Source organism: Diplotaxodon limnothrissa, linkage group LG18 (genome assembly GCF_057381915.1).
Source record: "Diplotaxodon limnothrissa isolate DT_005_m linkage group LG18, D_limnothrissa_male_GT1.1, whole genome shotgun sequence".
NCBI classification, from domain to species: Eukaryota; Metazoa; Chordata; class Actinopteri; order Cichliformes; family Cichlidae; genus Diplotaxodon; species Diplotaxodon limnothrissa.
This window is the reverse complement of record NC_140613.1, coordinates 3,968,864-3,986,530: the sequence shown is the minus strand read 5'-3', so window position 1 is coordinate 3,986,530 and position 17,667 is coordinate 3,968,864. Positions and strand designations below refer to the sequence as shown.

Below are 17,667 nucleotides of genomic sequence, written 5' to 3'. Positions count from 1 at the left end.
AAGGGAATCAACCATAGGGTCCAGTTCCCTTTAACCCAAATTAAATAAGCTGGATGGATGGATTTTATCCAACATGAGTATGATAATTAACTGAAATATTTTAAAATGAAATTCTGCACACACGTAAAGACAAAGATGAGGACGGAGCATGTGGAGATTTACATATCCTCTTGGCTGAGAAAAACAAAAATATGAGGTCATTGTTCCAATCCATTGCCTCATGTTGACTGTTGAGTGAAATTAAGAGGTTCATGCATGTCCTTAAACGCCTTGAGGCAAATGCTGTTGTAATTCGGTGCTATATAAATAAAGTTGAATTTTAAAAAATAAACAACTGAAAACCCTGCCAGCTATGCTTTCTGTCTGTGTGTCAGTGTCACTGTTTGCCAAATATTTTGTTGTTTAGTCTTTGAATAATGAAGTCTGTACAAAGCTTTAAATTGAATCAGCCTGTCTTGCATTCAGAACGGCTCTGAATGCAAGACAGGCTCTCCTTTATTTGATTTTAGGGAAGCCAACATATTGGCACAGGCCTCGCTGAGATGGCTGCCAGTAACTCGGATGGAAAAAACTTTAACAAACCGTGACACTAAATGTTTGAATATTAGTTGCACCAGGAATAGATAAAAAAAAAAAAGAATGTGATTTTTAAGGTTAACGTTAAATTCAGAGATGTACTCCAGTACAAAATGTCTGATTTAGGAGTAAGAATAAAAATGTAACTGAGGAAAAAGGAACTTAATTTGGAGTTGAGAGAAGGAAGCAAATGTTTGTTTTGAGAGTTTTTAAATCCTAAAACAATTAGCCACTCGTAGAAAGCACCATGGTCTTTTCAATATTGCTGCCATTTACAATAGTTCAGTTCAGTCAGACTTTTCTAAAACACCCAGAGCAAAATCTAAAAAATAATATGCTCGCATCAGTTAACAGGAGTCATACATGGTCTTACAAAAACTAAACTAAACAAAAGAAACAACATTTCTGTGAGTTTACAAATGTTCTGTCTCCCCTCTAGCTTGCCATCAATTGCTCACATCATCATGCCCCTCTCATCTCTTCTTCCCATCTATCTTTAATTGAAACTAGCAATTAATTCTGAGTTCAGACATACTTTGTTGTTCATGTGCGTGCACCATCATGGCATCTGTTGGCACTTTTTGAAAGACCATGTATAGCAACTCTTAATTGATGCAAACATTAGTTTTGCCACGGTACTGGATCAGTGACCCAGTGTTTTCCGTTTCATATTATTAATCTTTGATTTTATGATGTATCTTTGTTAGTTCTTAGGTTTTGCTTCTGTGTTTGGATTGTGCTTCTGAGGTCAGTCTATGCATTTCCTGTTTTATTGTGAAGGTCTGTGTCTGATGTCAGTGTGTTCAGTTTACATTTCCCCTGTCTCGTCAGGTCAGTTAGGTTCAGCTGTGTCTCCCTCTTTTTGTACTTATAGTGTTTGTCCTCTTGTGCTCGTCGCTGGTCATCCTGTGTTGTTTCCCTGAGTCTCCCTGCGTCTCTCTTTCAGGTCTGTGTTGTTAGTTTTTTCCAGTTTAGTTTTTGCTTAGTTTCCGTCCACGCCTTCACGGTTTCTGTTTGTATCACCCACCTTATGAATAATACTCACTTGCATCTCAGCCGTGCCTGCATCTTGGGTCCTTACTCTCACACACCACACTGCTTAGCTCAGCAAACTGTGACAATTTGTGATTTGTCCTCTGAATGCTTTGTTATAAAACAGTTGAGTCAGAACTTTCAGAAATTCTTATAAAGCCTGCAGTTGACCAGTTAGGACCAAAATTCAATATTTTTCCATTTGTTTTGAAAAGTATTACAATATATCAGGTCAGGTGGTACAACCTCAGGCCATCCGCATCATCAGTTTCCTCACCATCCACAGCTCCTTAAGAATCCTCTGATCTACTGATATTACTGCTTGCACTGATTAATCCTGATCCATCTTTTTGTTTTTCTTGCAGCCAATAATCATAGCAGAGAAAACTCTTTATTAACGAGATTTTGTTCCCACCATTTAGTACATTTAGAAATTAAATCTGTAATCACATACACATTTGTCTTTTTGGCAGAAAAAATACTTTTGTTGTTTTTTTTCCCCTAAATCTACAAACATATTAGAAGCTGTAAAACTGTTATTATCATATTATCAATAATCAAAGCATAGATCATTCAATTATTAATATTGAATGCAATATGTAACTCAATATTTAATACTTAAGGTGCAAACAAACTGAAGATATGTATAATAAATAAACTTTGATCAAAGTCTTCTGTCTTCAGTCCATTCTTTCAGTTCTGTTTTTCCTTATTCTGATTAGAAAAATGTTCTGTCAGTAAAATCTAAAAAATGTGTTGGACAATTTTCTATCAATATATTCTATATTTTTCAGTGTGAAGCTGTCACAAACCAGGGGAATTCTCTGAGTGCTGTAAATCTTTAGTTCCCTAACCATAGAATTTAGTAGAAATTGCATCGCTTTAATCAAGATATTATAGATTTTAGATATTTTAGATTTGAAATAAATAAATAAAAAGTCTATGATTACTCTTGAGTAATGAGAGGAGCATAGACCAGAGAAAAACTCAAAAACGTCCTTTTCTACAATCTTGCTATCTGTACAATTTAATAACTCCATAAACTGGTTATGGAGGGTTTTTTTTCTGTCGACTTGTTTTTCTAAATGACTAAAATAATGGAAATTATTTTCTCTATCTTAAATCCACTTGGCCTTTGATCTAATAAAAGCACTTTGAAGGTACACGTCATGTGATGGTCCTAAGTCTTCTGACTCAGTGTTTGTGGTTAATTTATATTTTTTGATTCTTTTTACTCATGGGTTTTGGTTCTCTTTGTTGTTTTCTGCTTTTGTTATATTCTTCGTCCTAGGATTTAGGTTTCTGTTACTTTGTCTTTCCCGTGTTCCTCGTCGAGTCACTCGTCTCCCTAGTCAGTCGTGTCACTATGTCTCAACTTCTAGTCTGCGTCTTTGTGATTGTCTCATGTTTCCTGTTTTATTTTGACGGTCTCATGTCCTATGTCAGTGTATCTAGTTTTGCGTCCTCATGTCTGATCATGTCTAATTAGTCCCAGCTGTGTTTCCCTCCTGTTTTCCATTCCCTCGTCACTCCCTTGTGTATTTAAGCCGTGCTTTCCTTTGTCCTTTGCTGTGTTGTACCACTCCATGTGCTGTGTGTGATCTCTGTGTCGCCGCTGAAGCACTGGATTTAATGTTTTCCATGCATCTATTAAATTATTATCCATTATAAAGCCATTAATAAATGTCATTGTCACTTTTCCCTAATTTTGGGGGACATCTATCCATCACTCATTTGTTCCAATCACCACCCACGAGAAAATAATCAGCAATACAATGTTAAGATCTGATACCACCTTAGTGACCTCTTGAAGGAGAGTTTTGTTTAGTCAGTCATTGTTAAAGTGTTATGTGTTAAAGCATGTCGCCACTCCTCCACATCAATTTCAATCATGGTTGAAGAGAATCCTATCACATTGTGGGATAAGCGATGGACGGAGGGAAATTTACTGCAGTCACAGAAATCCTAAACTTGGAGGAGTGTGACAGCCGTAGCCAACTCGAGAAAAAAGAGCTCAAATGCAGGACGCAGACGGAGCACTGGCAACGATTAAGTGACAGTTAGTTTACAAAACAAGTGTATATACAACGAGGCTATTCAACTGTGAACTGTGGGCAGTGAGTATAAACTTGTGCCATGAACAGTGCCAAAACTATGGAGCACTTATGCAACCTGAGCTATGCAAACAACAAGAGAGACTATAAGAGACAAAGACAAATAAGAGTAAATGGTTCCAGGACAATGCTGGCAGTTATTGGTTCTGAATGTTCCTTTTAGCTGCTTAATTGCCGCAAGTGGATCAGTTGCACGGAGGGGAGAGTGGTCTGGGTGAGTGATAAGGAATCCAAAACTCCTGATGCTGAGGCAGGCAGGTGTGTGTAGTGAGCAAAAACCATGACTATGAAGACTGTCAAGAGGTCCAGCGTCCGAATGCAGGTTCTATGGAGAGGATTTGTATCTGGTAATCTGGTGAGTAGCTATGAATGAGAGGTTCAAGGTAATTTACTATGATATTTACAAAACACACTGATGGCCTGCACTAACTGTGGTTAGCTGAGAATCTGGTAAAAAGAATTTGAGAGCGCTGCCCTTAAAAGTCAACAGCTTAATTACCCACAGGTGAGAGCAGGAACACGGTGGCTCCTCCCAGAGGTGGACCTGTCGGCTCTGTGGAAAAACACTGGCACTAACACAGACCATGGCTGGAGGAGGAAAGAAGGAGGAAAGCAGTTCCACTGTTCCATGTTTAATTTATTAGGCTATGGGACAGATTTACAAAACAAGTTAAATTATTGTGTTATTATATGTGTTATTGATATATTGATATATATTTGTCCTGAAAGTAAAACACCTGCAAATACACATGTCATCAGGGTAACTGCAAAAATACTCTTGTTTAAAACGTTGTCACTGAAACAGAAGCTCTTTAATGAATCCAGCAGCTTTATAGTATCAAAAGAAGACTTTGCACTGCTACAGATGTTAGCAAATCAGGCCTTCAATGTACCTTCTTTAAAATCTCAATCTTTTTAATGATGTGATATTTTTCACATGTTGTTCTCACTTATATGACTTACATAAACTAACAGGGTTTGAACATGTGGTGCACATTATGTAGTCTGTCTTCTTGTAGTTTTAACATGGCGCAAAACATCACGTAAGGGCGTTCGACTTCAGCACCACTCTTCTCTTTTCTTAACTTGTTATCAATTCTCCTTCATACCTTTGTCTCCATTTAAACAATATGGAGGTCAAGGAAAAGAGGCTAGGGGATAAACAGATTGTCTTCCCCTAGCCCTTTGTCACACCATCCTGTTCCCCTCAGACTGTTTCCTGTGCGTCGTGGCCATTATGTTTCCTGCAGTTTTCCTAATTCCAATGTTTCCCTCGTGTTTCTCTGTTTGTTCATGGATTTGGGTCACCTTCAATAAAAAGATTTTCATGTAATCCCAGACTCTACATCTGGGGTCCTCAGTCTACATGAAATACAACACATTGGAGATATTCCTGTTTTTAAATGTGGTACATAAAAAAAGTGATTTGACTTGTCAGTAAAAATCTGAAACATGATCTGTTCCAATCAAAGCAGCCAAATGAGCTGGGATTTTATGTGTTTTCAACTTACATGGACAAAGATTAAAATACACTTTTTACTTGAAGTTACATTCTAAATATGCTATTTTTATTCAAAAAATCCTCAGAGATTTCATTTCATATCATTTCTGTTCAATTTCAGCTTTAATAGTCACCTTTAACAAGGGTCTATTAGAAACTGGGGTCGAAGGCATTTCAAGTTTAAATTCAAATCAAATTCAAATTTTTATTTGTCACGTACACAGTCATACACAGTACGATATGTAGTGAAATGCTTGGACAACTGCTCGTGACCTAAAGAAAACAAAAAAGGAAAAGGCTATGAATAAGAAAGGAAATAAATATGAAAAATTAAAAAGGGTAAATTTAACTAGGAAGGAATAAAATATAAATTAAGGTTAAAAATGAAATAACTGTACAACACAAATTAGAATGAAGGGTAAATTTAACTGGGAAGAATAAGATAAAATATATAAATTAAAGTTGAAAATAAAATAACTGTACAACAAAATACACAATACACAATATAGAACTATATAAGAATGTATGAAGAAATCTAAATCTAAATAAATATATACACAATAACAGCAGCTGTACAAGTATTAACCGGAAATGAAGAATATAGTGACCAGTGTTGTGCAAAACCAAAGTCCAGAAAGTCCAGTGTGTGTGTAAGAACCATATGTGTGGGTCAGTACTGTGTGGTGGTGTGATTGAGAGACCGTATCGCCTGCGGGAAGAAGCTCCTCCTCAGTCTCTCTGTGTTGGTCTTCAGGGAGCGGAATCGCTTTCCTGACCTCAACAGAGAGAACAGTCTGTTGTTGGGATGGCTGAGGTCCTTCACGATCTTCCTGGCCTTAGTCCAGCACCGCCTGCTGTAGATTGAGTGCAGGTCAGGGAGCTCGGAGCGGATGGTGCGCTCAGCTGACCGCACAACCCTCTGTAGAGCTCGTCTGTCCTGCATGGTGCTGTTCCCGAACCAGGTTAAGATGTTTCCCGCCAGGATGCTCTCTATGGTGCACGAGTAAAAGTTCCTGAGCACCTTGGAGGGCAGTTGGAAGTCTCTCAAGCGTCTGAGGTGGTAGAGACGCTGTCGGGCCTTTTTCACCACGGTGTTGATGTGACAGGACCATGACAGGTCCTGCGTGATGTGAACTCCGAGGTATTTGAAGCTGTCCACTCTCTCCACTGGGCACTCGTTGATGACGGGGGTCTGGTAGTTTATAAATGTAGCACAAAACTTTTATAAAGGGTTTAAATTTTTTTTTAAAAAGGTCCTAGAAATGGTTCAACATGGCCACTCTCTCTCATACTGCTTTACTTCTTACAGTGAAGCTGCTGTCTAAATCAGCACCTCCTCTGTTTATACATTTCTTCGTTTCCTCCCTTTTAAATCTCCAGTTTGAAGATAGGTGCAACCAAAATGTGGTTATGTGTAAGGGCTGACAGGCCCCATTCACATGTTGTTTCAATCAGAGCTCAGACTAGTTTCAGTTATAAGGAAAACAAACTCACACAGTCACTGACACTGAGAGGAGAAATGGCGCAGAAAGGAGTTCAGCTGGACCAAGATCTGTTTGGATCTACTGAAGGATCCGGTTACTATTCCCTGTCAAAACAGCTACTGCATGAACTGAACTAAAAGATTCTGGGATGGAGAGGAGGAGAAGAAAATATACAGCTGCCCTCAGTGCAGACAGACTTTCACAGCGAGGCCTGTCCTGGTGAAAAACACCATGTTAGCAGATTTAGTGGAGGAGCTGAAGAAGACTGGACTCCAAGCTGCTCCTGCTGATCACTGCTATGCTGGACCTGAAGATGTGGCCTGTGATGTCTGCACTGAGAGAAAAATGAAATCCTTCAAGTCCTCTTTAGTATCTTTGGCATCTTACTGTGAGAAACACCTTCAGCCTCATTATGATGTGGTATTCCATTACTCCCCAACACTGCGTCTTACTGACAGTCAGTGAAGTGGATGTTTTACTGTCAGATCCACCAGAAGCAAAGACCAGAGCTGAATTCTTAAAATATTTATGTGAAATCACACTGGATCCAAACACAGCACATAAACGACCGAGACTGTTGGAGCCGGGGCTCGAACCAGCAACCTTCCGATTACAAGATGAAATCAGTGACACTTTTTGGGACAACAACATCCAAACTCCTGTCTCAGGTCCTCGTTCCTCCAGAGTAGGAGTGTACCTGGATCACAGAGCAGGTATTTTGTCCTTCTACAGCGTCTCTGAAACCATGACTCTCCTCCACAGAGTCCAGACCACATTCACTCAGCCGCTCTATGCTGGATTAGTCTATATTATGATAACTCAATCAATTTTGATGTCTTTGCTGAGTTTGTTAAACTGAAATAGACTGAGGTTTTTCCTATTTTCATCAATTTAAATCTGTGTTTTACTTTTATTTTATTTTCCTTCCATCATTGTTCTGGCATCTCTGCACAGCACAGCGGTCAGATGCTAATCAAACATCATGGGTGATACTGTGACATCTTCTAGTTGTTGTCTTTTTATGGAGGCTGAAATGGATTGTAGCACTGAACTGTTTTAGGATATTTGATAATCTCTTCTCTCCCATGGTCCCTGAATCCAACACCATCGTTACACGTCATGACTCCTATGAACTATCTGACAGCGTGATATTACAGATATTGACATTTCTTTTTTTTTTTAAATGTATGGACATACCATTAGTTAGTCAGCTATTTAATTTAGTTTAGGACTAGCTTCAAACTGACCTGAAGAGAGCAGCAATGCGACGTTGATGCGTGTATTCTACCGGAAGTACAATAGAAGAAGAAAAAGAAGGAGAACGGAAATGACTTGCCTCTTTACTGCTCAACAATTCAGTCTTCGGCATCGGTAAGAGTTTGTCGAGGAGAGATTAGCTGCTGCCGAAGACGAAATCTTCTCAGATCTTCAGAAACGATCTCCCAGTATGAGGACGACATCGACCGTGAGCACAGACTGGTAGAGACTAACCGGAAACTCGAGATAAAGTTACAAATAATAGGTACGTGAAAGTGTAGCGGTCTCAATGAACTAACACAAGAATCCGACTCATGCTGGATCCTAGTCAGATTTGTTGTTTCAGGCTAACAGACTAAAATCAAGGAGCAGCATCTAATCGTTTTTATAGAAGTAAAACAAGCGCTTCTCTGTTTTTTTAAAGCGGTAATTTTGCCCGGAACCCTTATTCGAGAAGTCGCGGTCAAGCAAGCCGCACCTTCAGTTGTGCTGCTCCTCTATTCCCGACATTGTGGTACGGGTGCCGAGTGACTAGCACAAAGGAACACGCGTTCATTCTGCAACTTTGAAACTGTCTTTATTTTACTTTATTTGCAGAACTATCGTTTTGCTCCGCTGTCCCGTATAGGAGTTTTTTTTTTTTACATTATACGTTATAATACATTAATACATTCATGATACGTTATTAAACTATTTAAGGCTTGTAGTAGTGTATCTCGTAACTGTATTATTTAAGGAAAAATGAGTCAAAATCTATGTAAATTATGTTGCCTTGTTTATAATGTTACCATCTATGAACTGTAGTTGCAGTTTGAATTGATGATTGGATTGGATTCCTATTCAGGTTGAGACCTGTAAATACAGGAAATCCTTAAGAACCTTATTAGTTGTAAAATGTTCATCCAGCTCTTTCTGTTTGCAGTTAAAATTAAAAGCATTGTGAATATGGAGAAGTAATTTCCACATTACTTTTTTCATCTGATTTTTGGGGTTTTTCTCTGTATTATTGTGGGGCAGGGGTCTCAAACTCCAGTCCTTGAGGGCCGGTGTCCTAAAACTTTGCCATGTGTCCCTGCCTGTTGCAGCAGACCTGAATAAAATTATAAGGGCATTAGCAAGAGTATAGAACTTGACTGCATGCTGAAGTGGCAACCCCTAACCGCTTAAGTAAATGTAAATGGTAAATGGCCTGTATCTAGCGCTTTACTAGTCCCTAAGGACCCCAAAGCGCTTTACATATTCACACACACATTCACACACTGGTGATGGTAGCCACAGCCACCCTGGGGCGCACTGACAGAGGCTCTGACCACCACCAGTAGGCAACGGGTGAAGTGTTTTGCCCAAGGACACAACGACCGAGACTGTCCAAGCTGGGGCTCAAACCGGCAACCTTCCAATTACAAGGCAAACTCCCAACTCTTGAGTTGGGAGTTGAGCCACGATCGCCAAACACTTACATTTTTTAAATGTAAGTGTTTGGAAAAATGTACTAAAAGTATTTTTATTGCACCATGTTCATTCACTCATGAGCTCCTGTAACACAAATCAAATGGCTGAATTGCCACATCAGCATACAGTCAAGTTCTATAGTCTTACGAATGACCTACTAATTGCATTCAGGTAAGTTGCAATAGGGACAAATGGAAAAGTTTCAGGACCCCGGTCCCCGAGGGCTGGAATTTGAGACCCCTGTTGTAGGGTCTTTACCTCACAATATAAAGCGCTGTGAGGCAACTATTTTTTTATCATTTAAATTCCTATATAAATTGAATTGAAATGACTTTATTTGAGAAGACTTTGTTTGGTGTATTGTTTTGTATAATAAAGTGACAACAGAAAAGTGTACTGTAATATAGGGAGATGATAACCATGAACGGAGTCTGGGTTAACCTGAATCGATACTCACTGCAGTTGTGTTTGTTATTGTGAAAACTAATGTAACTGCAGTTCAGACATGGTAATATTCACACATTATGTGATTTGAGTGGACCTTGCTTTTATTTTTTTCTAAAACCATACAGTTAACCTCAAAAAGGAATATAGTAAAACTGTAACCTTGAGCAGAATTCATGTAATTTTAATTTAAATATAGGGATATAATACATAGGCTATGAGATATCATATATAATGATGAGTTTTTCTAAACCTGTACAGCTAAAATGAGATGCCAATTTTTTTTCTTTTTACAGGGAAAGTTGGGGTCATAGCTGCAGTGATGAACTGAAACTTGTACAAACATACAAGTATATACGATGTCTAAGACAATTTGTAACATTTTGTGATATGCTGAGTATTCTAATAAGATAAACTGTGATATATTACTTTTTTCGAACTGCAGATTTAGTTCAGTTGTGAGACAGCAGTCACCAGCTCCCTGTGATATGAGTCGTCATAGTTGCATATGAATCTGCGATGTCCACACATTGCAAGATAATGCTAATCTTTCTGCTATCCTCAACTTTACACTTCATTTATTTCTACTTCATTTTAGAACCTGAATTTGGCTTTATCCATGAAAACACACGGCAGTGACTTATGCCTGAGCTCCAGTGTCTTAAACATGCAGCAAAAGCCACAGTGTCTCAAATCTGTCTGCCTGTCACAGTCTCTCTCTCTCTCTCTCATTCACAGACAAACACACACGTGATTTGTTTCTGATGCTTTCATTTTTGTTTTGCCAACTTCCTGAGCTGCTGTACTCACTAGAACAGCAACAACAGACTGAAAAGCAACTGATTTTATTACCGTATTTTCACGACCATAAGGCGCACTTAAGTCTTAGATTTTCTTCAAAAAGTACGGCGCGCCCTATAGCGCAGTGCGCCCTGTGTGTTGTAATGAGGACGTAGTAGAGAACACCATGAGAACGCTAAAGGGTGAAGTGTGTGCGTTGACTTTATCGCACATACCTGTGTAAAAGAACAGGTATGTGCGTTATGCAGGACATCGTTGTTTTAACAACCCTGAAAATGGCAAAGAGACACGCTTACGAAGCACAGTTTAAACTGAAGGCCATCAGCTACGCGGAGGAACATGGAAATCGAGCAGCGGCGAGAGAATTTAAGATTAACGAATCGATGGTTCGCAAATGGAGGAAGCAAGAAAACAAGCTCCGGCAGGTCAAGAAAACGCAGCTGAGTTTCCGCGGACATAAGGCGAGGTGGCCCAAGTTGGAGGAAAGACTCGAGCGGTGGATCATCGAGCAAAGAACGAGTGGGAGAAGCGTTTCGACGGTCACCATTCGGCTAAAAGCAGTTTCACTAGCTGAAGAGATGAACATTGAACATTTCCAAGGAAGTCCGTCTTGGTGCTTTCGTTTTATGAAACGGTGCCATTTTTCCATCCGGACCAGGACTACGGTAGCGCAGCAACTTCCAGCGGATTATAAGGAAAAGCTGGCCATCTTCCGCTCCTACTGCAGCAAACACATCGGCGACAAAAACATCCAGCCCAGCCACATCACAAACATGGACGAGGTCCCGCTCACTTTCGACATCCCGGTGAGTCACACTGTGGAGAAGAAGGGGACCAGCACGGTAGCGATACGCACAACGGGGTATGAAAAGTCTTCTTTTACTGTTGTGCTTGGCTGCCATGCTAATGGACAGAAACTGCCGCCTATGGTGATTTTTAAGCGAAAGACTTTGCCTAAAGAGAAGTTTCCAGCAGGAATCATCATTAAGGCAAATGAAAAGGGCTGGATGGATGAGGAAATGATGAAAGAGTGGCTGAGGGAGGTGTATGTAAGGAGACCAGGTGGTTTTTTCCACGCATCACCATCGCTCTTAATCTGTGACTCTATGCGTGCCCATCTCACAGCCGATGTGAAAAAACTAGTGAAACAAATGAACTGTGAGCTTGCTGTCATTCCGGGAGGCCTGACAAAGGAACTCCAACCGCTGGACATCGGTGCGAACCGCCCGTTCAAAGTAAGGCTGCGAGCGGCCTGGGAGCGATGGATGACCGATGGAGACCACAGTTTCACCAAGAGTGGAAGGCAGCGCCGGGCAAGTTACGCCACAATTTGCCAATGGATTGTAGATGCTTGGGCTAACATGTCTGCTGGCACTGTTGTTCGAGCTTTCGCAAAAGCCGGCATCATTTCCGAGGAGCCGCACGGCACGGAAAGTGACTCTGACAGTGAAGAAAGTGAACCTGGCATGTTTGATGGAGATTTAGCGCAGCTGTTCAATTCAGACACAGAGGATGAGGACTTCGATGGGTTTGATGATAAAAATGTGAGTACCAAACTTTGTTTTGCTCCTGCTTTATTTTTAAATACGCACACTTGTATGCTTGTGTGTTGTTGATGATGACGATTACTGATAATAAAAATGTGAGTACCAAACTCAGGTTTGCTCCCGCTTTATTTTTAAATACGCATACGGTACTTGTATGCGCCCTATGATCCAGTGCGCCTTATGTGTGTGTTAAATACAGTAATGGCACACATAACTGAGACTGCGCCTTTTAGTACAGTGCGTCTTATGGTCGTGAAAATACGGTATCCCAGTATTAAAAGGTTCACTTTGTATTTGCAAAAATAATAATGATAATATATAAGATAATTTATATAATAATAACGTATCAATATTTAGTGTCCCTGTATCGATAAAGTATTGCCTTACTCCTTTTAGAGATGCACTTATGTGTTGACTCATGTACCTATTTAGTAGGGGTGCAACGATATTCGTATCGATATTGAACCGTTCGATACAGTGCTTTCGGTTCGGTACGCATATGTATCGAACAATACAATTTTTTTCAATTTTTTTTTTTTTTTTTTTTTTGTGTCCCGTTTGGATCTATAGCCATCAGAATTGTTGTCTTGAGGCCAAGAAAGATGCCAAGAGGATTTATTTTAAGTGGATCATCATATTGGTCCATTTGATTGAGCTTTATTATAATTATGAATTTATTTTATTTTCAGTTGCAAACGGGACAGACATGACTGTGGGATAGGACAGGGGGAAAGAATGAAAGAAAGAGGGGGAGAGAAAGAAAGAAAACCAAAGGGGAGAAAAAAAAAGAACAATACAAAATTTGTAATTTATTTTATCAACTTTCCTTCTGACGATGCTGTCTGTGTTGAGCGCTCAGTGAATCTGCATTTGACTACTCCGCCTAGGCTTGAGAGTGCAGCCTAGGCGGAGTAGTCGAACGCAGATTCACTGAGCACTCAACACAGACAGCATGGTCAGAAGGAAGAGCGCAGGGCAAGCTAGCGAGACAGAAGTGGACCTCCCCACCCTCATTCAGATCTGGCGTTTGGAATTATTTTGGTTTTCATGTGACGTATGACCCTGAAGGTAAGCGAGTCATGGACTAAAGTAAAACAGTATGTTGGATGTGCCATGCAATGCTCAATTACATGGGTGGGAGCTAGTGTGTTAGCGCAGTTAGCTCGTTAACGTGTTGGCCGTCTAGCCCCTCTGTATAGGGTAGCTCGTTAACGGAGATTTGCCGTGTTGTGGCGTTAAGGTTATTTCAACGAGATTAACCTGAAAGCACTAGTGGGAACACAACGAATATGACTGCACATTTACACCGACATCATCCTAGTGCAAAGACAAAAACAACAAGCATGCATGCTACAAACTTTAGCCGAGTCATTTAGACAGCTGTTAGCACAGGATTCTCCTTATGGAGACCTGATATGTTTAATATGCTGCTGAGAATATAGCCCAGAAGAAGCGGATAGTATAGCTTTTATTTTGGAAAGAGACATTTCTCTGTAATAAACTCTCTTTTCCAAAGATGAGTGATTCCTCAATCAGATACAGGGCTTGCAAAATCGCTAGCCCGACGTCCCGGGGCTATCTCTCCCCTGCCTGTCGGGCTATTGTAGGAAGGAAAAATATATGTCAATGCTTTTGCATTCTTTCAGAAATGTAGCTGGGTAATTATGTCATTGGGTGAGCCACTGTCAATATGTGACATATTGAAATCGCGTTTGAATTTGCGCTTGTTTTTTTGCTTTCACTTTGCAATCGCGCGAACTGTGTATAGAGAGCGACAGCACTGATCTGTGAGTGATGATAATTTGTGCACCAATTCCTCTGACATCGTCTTATTAATTGTTAGCTTACTATGCAAACATGACAAGTGAAATCTCCCGCAGCTTAAACATGTGAGAGGTTGATCGCGCAGAGAATCGCTGAGCTTATGTGAGTGCGGCAGGATATATATTTCACTACGATGACCTGGATGACTGAGAACCTTCACAGACAGATATATATTTTAGTTCTGCTGAGCCAAATAAGACAGGTCAGGGTGAAGAAGTGACAGCCAAAGAAAAGCTTACCACAAAACGGAGAAGTTATGACAAATCAGACTATAAGGCAAAAAGAAAGTGCAGCTTTATGGTTTCATGGACAAAAGAATTTCTGTGGCTGCAATATGACGAGCTAAAAAACAACACGCACAAGGGTTAGGGTTAAATTTAAAAACTGTACTTTTGTGTTAAAATATATATTTATAATTTTAATAAATGACAAATTAAAAAGGCATGAACATTTTTTTTTGTATCGAAAAAATATCGAACCGTGACACCAAAGTATCGAACCGAACCGAACCGTGAATTTTGTGTATCGTTGCACCCCTACTATTTAGCTAGGTTGGTATGATACCTGGGATGAGCTTCCATGCTGTGTAGACACAGGTAATCAGCTGGTAGCTCAATGGTGGCGTTCTCTGCCCTGTGTTAGTTAGTCTGGGTGAGTACCTGCTGTTATGAGCACATTTATTTGTGCTGTTAGCATCTTCAGATAGTAGGTGTGGATCACCTCAGGTCCATAATGTTGACTGCCTCTTTTTCTGGGAGGTTGCCGTGGTCTGCTGTCAGGTCCACAAGTCACTTAACGCTCGTGGTATACAACATCTCTTTCTCCCAGATGTTCTTCCAGTATTGTTCAGTTTTATCTCTGGGTGCCCTCTTATTATTGTTCCCTTGTAGCTGAGAGTACACCTTGGACTGATGTTTGGAGAAGAGGCAATTTATTCTCTTGGCCTCTGCTTGTCTCTTCAGCCTAGTGCCGAGAGGTGTGAGCTTTTGTTTCTAGAACCTTAGTTATTTGCACCTTGTTGTATATCTTATTCATCCAGGACCTGTCGTTCAGTACTTCTGTTAGCTGACTAACCCCCTCTGGGCTTCCCTGATTTTTGGCTTCCAACCTTCTTCTCCACAGGGGACTTTCTCTGCATGCGTTCTTGATCTCATACCAAAGTGTTTCTATTATTTCTGTGGCAGTGGCATATATGAGCTCATTTTTTTTAGTAACACTGGTAGTGGGAATGGTGAGCCGAGCTTTCTTGTCATCTGCAAGCATCGCCTATGATGAGACTTGTTAGTGAGGGAGTCATCAAGCGAGTAATGAATCCAAATGTAAAAAAAAAAAAAGTTTGGCTCAAGTTCTTATCAGTGTTTACCGAGTAGATCAGGAAAACGAAAAGAACATCTAAGAAGTGTCTTAGCAGAGCTTTATTTTTCAGCATTAGTGAAGCAGTGTAGGGACTTCTTGACAATGAACAACACAACAAGACAGACAACATCCAAAGAAAAGCTTGAAGTGTCCTTCAAGAAGAACTTGACTAACAGAGTTCAGAATAAAGGTGTTTATCACAAATATTGATTTTTAAGCTATTAGAGTAAGACAGGCTCATTTTTTCCATGTATACACTATTTCTGTATTTTTCCATGTTTCAGTAAATCACTACAGCTATGACCTCATCGCTATCTTTTAAAAATGGTCTCTTATAAAACTGCAGAGAACATTTGATGCAAAATTGACTCTAATTACATATGTGTAGTATTCCCACATTTAAAATCTAATTCTGTTAGAGGTAATCCAATGGTTTTACTGCATTGTACTATGTCATCACATTACTAACCTTTTTCTTGTGTACATTTGTTCCCAAAGACCTCCCACAACAACATGACCAGCAAGAGGGACTCAGATCAACAGAAGACCTCCAACAACGTGATGATTAAGGAGGACCCAGATCAGCAGGAAACCTCTGATAACAACATGATGTTAAAGGAGGACCCAGACCTGCAAGTTTGTAACCAGGAGAGGAACTCCAGTCTGGAGAAGGAGAACCCAGAGCCTACACAGATTAAAGATGAACAGGAGGAACTCTGCATCAGTGAGGAGGGAGAGCAGCTTGTAGTGAAGGAGGAGGTTGATGGTATCATCGTTTGGACTGGTAAAGAACGGCTCAGTCTTCTGGATAAAATCTGGAAACCAAAAGAAAACTTGGGTATGTATAACTAAAAAGTTCTTAATGAGATGACACAGGAATATGAATCTTAATAACTTTGACCTTAATCAGAGCTCAAAGTTTCTTATTTGTTTACAGGCACAGGAAAATTTTAAGGGAAAACTGCAATGAGTAGAGCAGGAGTGGGGGAACTCCAGGCCTCAAGGGCCAGTGTTCTGTACCTGACAAACCATCCTACCCGTTGTTTCTGCGCATGCGCACAACACGAAATTAAGTGGCGAACCGTCCTACCTTTTTGAATATTAGCTAGAAACATACTCTGACTGGTAAAATTAAGTGACAAACCATGCTGGCTTTATGAATATGAGCTACAAGCATACTCTGATGGGCAAAGTTAAGTGGCAAACAGTCATACCTACTTAAATTTGTGCTGGAATTACTCTGTGACAGCAGAAATGTGCATAAACTACTTATGGTAGGATGTTTTGCCAAAGTAGGATGGTTTGTCAGAACACCAGTATCCTGCAGGTTTTAGATGTCAATCTGGGTCAACACACCTGAATCAAATGATTAGTGCATTCACAGGCCTCTGGAAAACCTCAAGACATGTTGAGGATGCAATTTAGCCATTTAAATCAGCTGTGTTGGATCAAGGACACATCTAAAACCTGCAGGACACTGGCCCTTGAGTTCCCCCACCCCTGGAGTAAAGTTTAGATTTTACTACAGCATTTTATCCAGTCTGAGTACAGTACTTTGGTTATTTAATTTGAATAATTTCAATGGCTTATTTTTATCGATCTGATGTCTGGGCATTTTTCTCAGAAAATCTGAAAACCATCTAAGATGAGGTGATGTTGCTAGTCCTTCTAAAACCATCTTGGGAACTGAGAGGAGTTGGACTTGGTGCAACTGTGGTGACAGCTTGGTTTCATGTTTACTCCTGGTGGGAGTTGAACTGACAGGGTTTCCCTTTGTCACCAGTTATCTTCATAATTTTTAGTGACAGAATTTCTAGCATTGCAAAGTGGCATAGGATTTCTGCCTTGGTAGCCTCAGAATCTCCTCTCTGCTCTTCACAGTTGATGTGACTATTTTTGGTTTTATCATCCAACTTGCATTTGTAGCCAAGTGTGAAGTGTTTGGAAAGATAACTAGCACCTTCAAAATGAGGTCATGGTTCTCAGCCAGAAAGGGGTGAATGTCCATTTTGCGTCGGGGATGAGTTGCGCCTGCAAGTGGAAGAAGTTGGATATCTCAAATGTTCAGAAAGTGAGGCAGAGTGGAGCGGGAGACTTGAAGGGGAACCCGTACTGCTTTTGCTGTGCATGTTATATCTGTTGCGAGGAGGTGATGGGAAATGTAAATGAGCATCTTCTGAAGGGTATATGGGCTCTATGTTAGAGAAATTAGGAGTTTGGTCAGAAGTGCCTTTCCACCTCTGTATTGAAAGGAGCAACTTTAAAGTCCTCAGGCTTTT

General features: G+C 40.2%; 1 protein-coding gene across 1 annotated transcript in view; it reads left to right on the top strand.

Annotated features, from left to right (window-relative positions):
• LOC146612854 (uncharacterized) overlaps positions 1 to 17,667 on the top strand; it is a 51,747-nt gene that overhangs the window by 26,178 nt on the left and 7,902 nt on the right. The window contains exons 1-2 of the mRNA XM_085378337.1: positions 8,062 to 8,229; positions 15,887 to 16,226. Coding sequence (XP_085234463.1) covers positions 15,902 to 16,226 — 325 coding nt within the window. The 5' untranslated portion in view covers positions 8,062 to 8,229; positions 15,887 to 15,901. Of the gene's footprint in view, positions 8,230 to 15,886; positions 16,227 to 17,667 lie in introns of the transcript that reaches the window.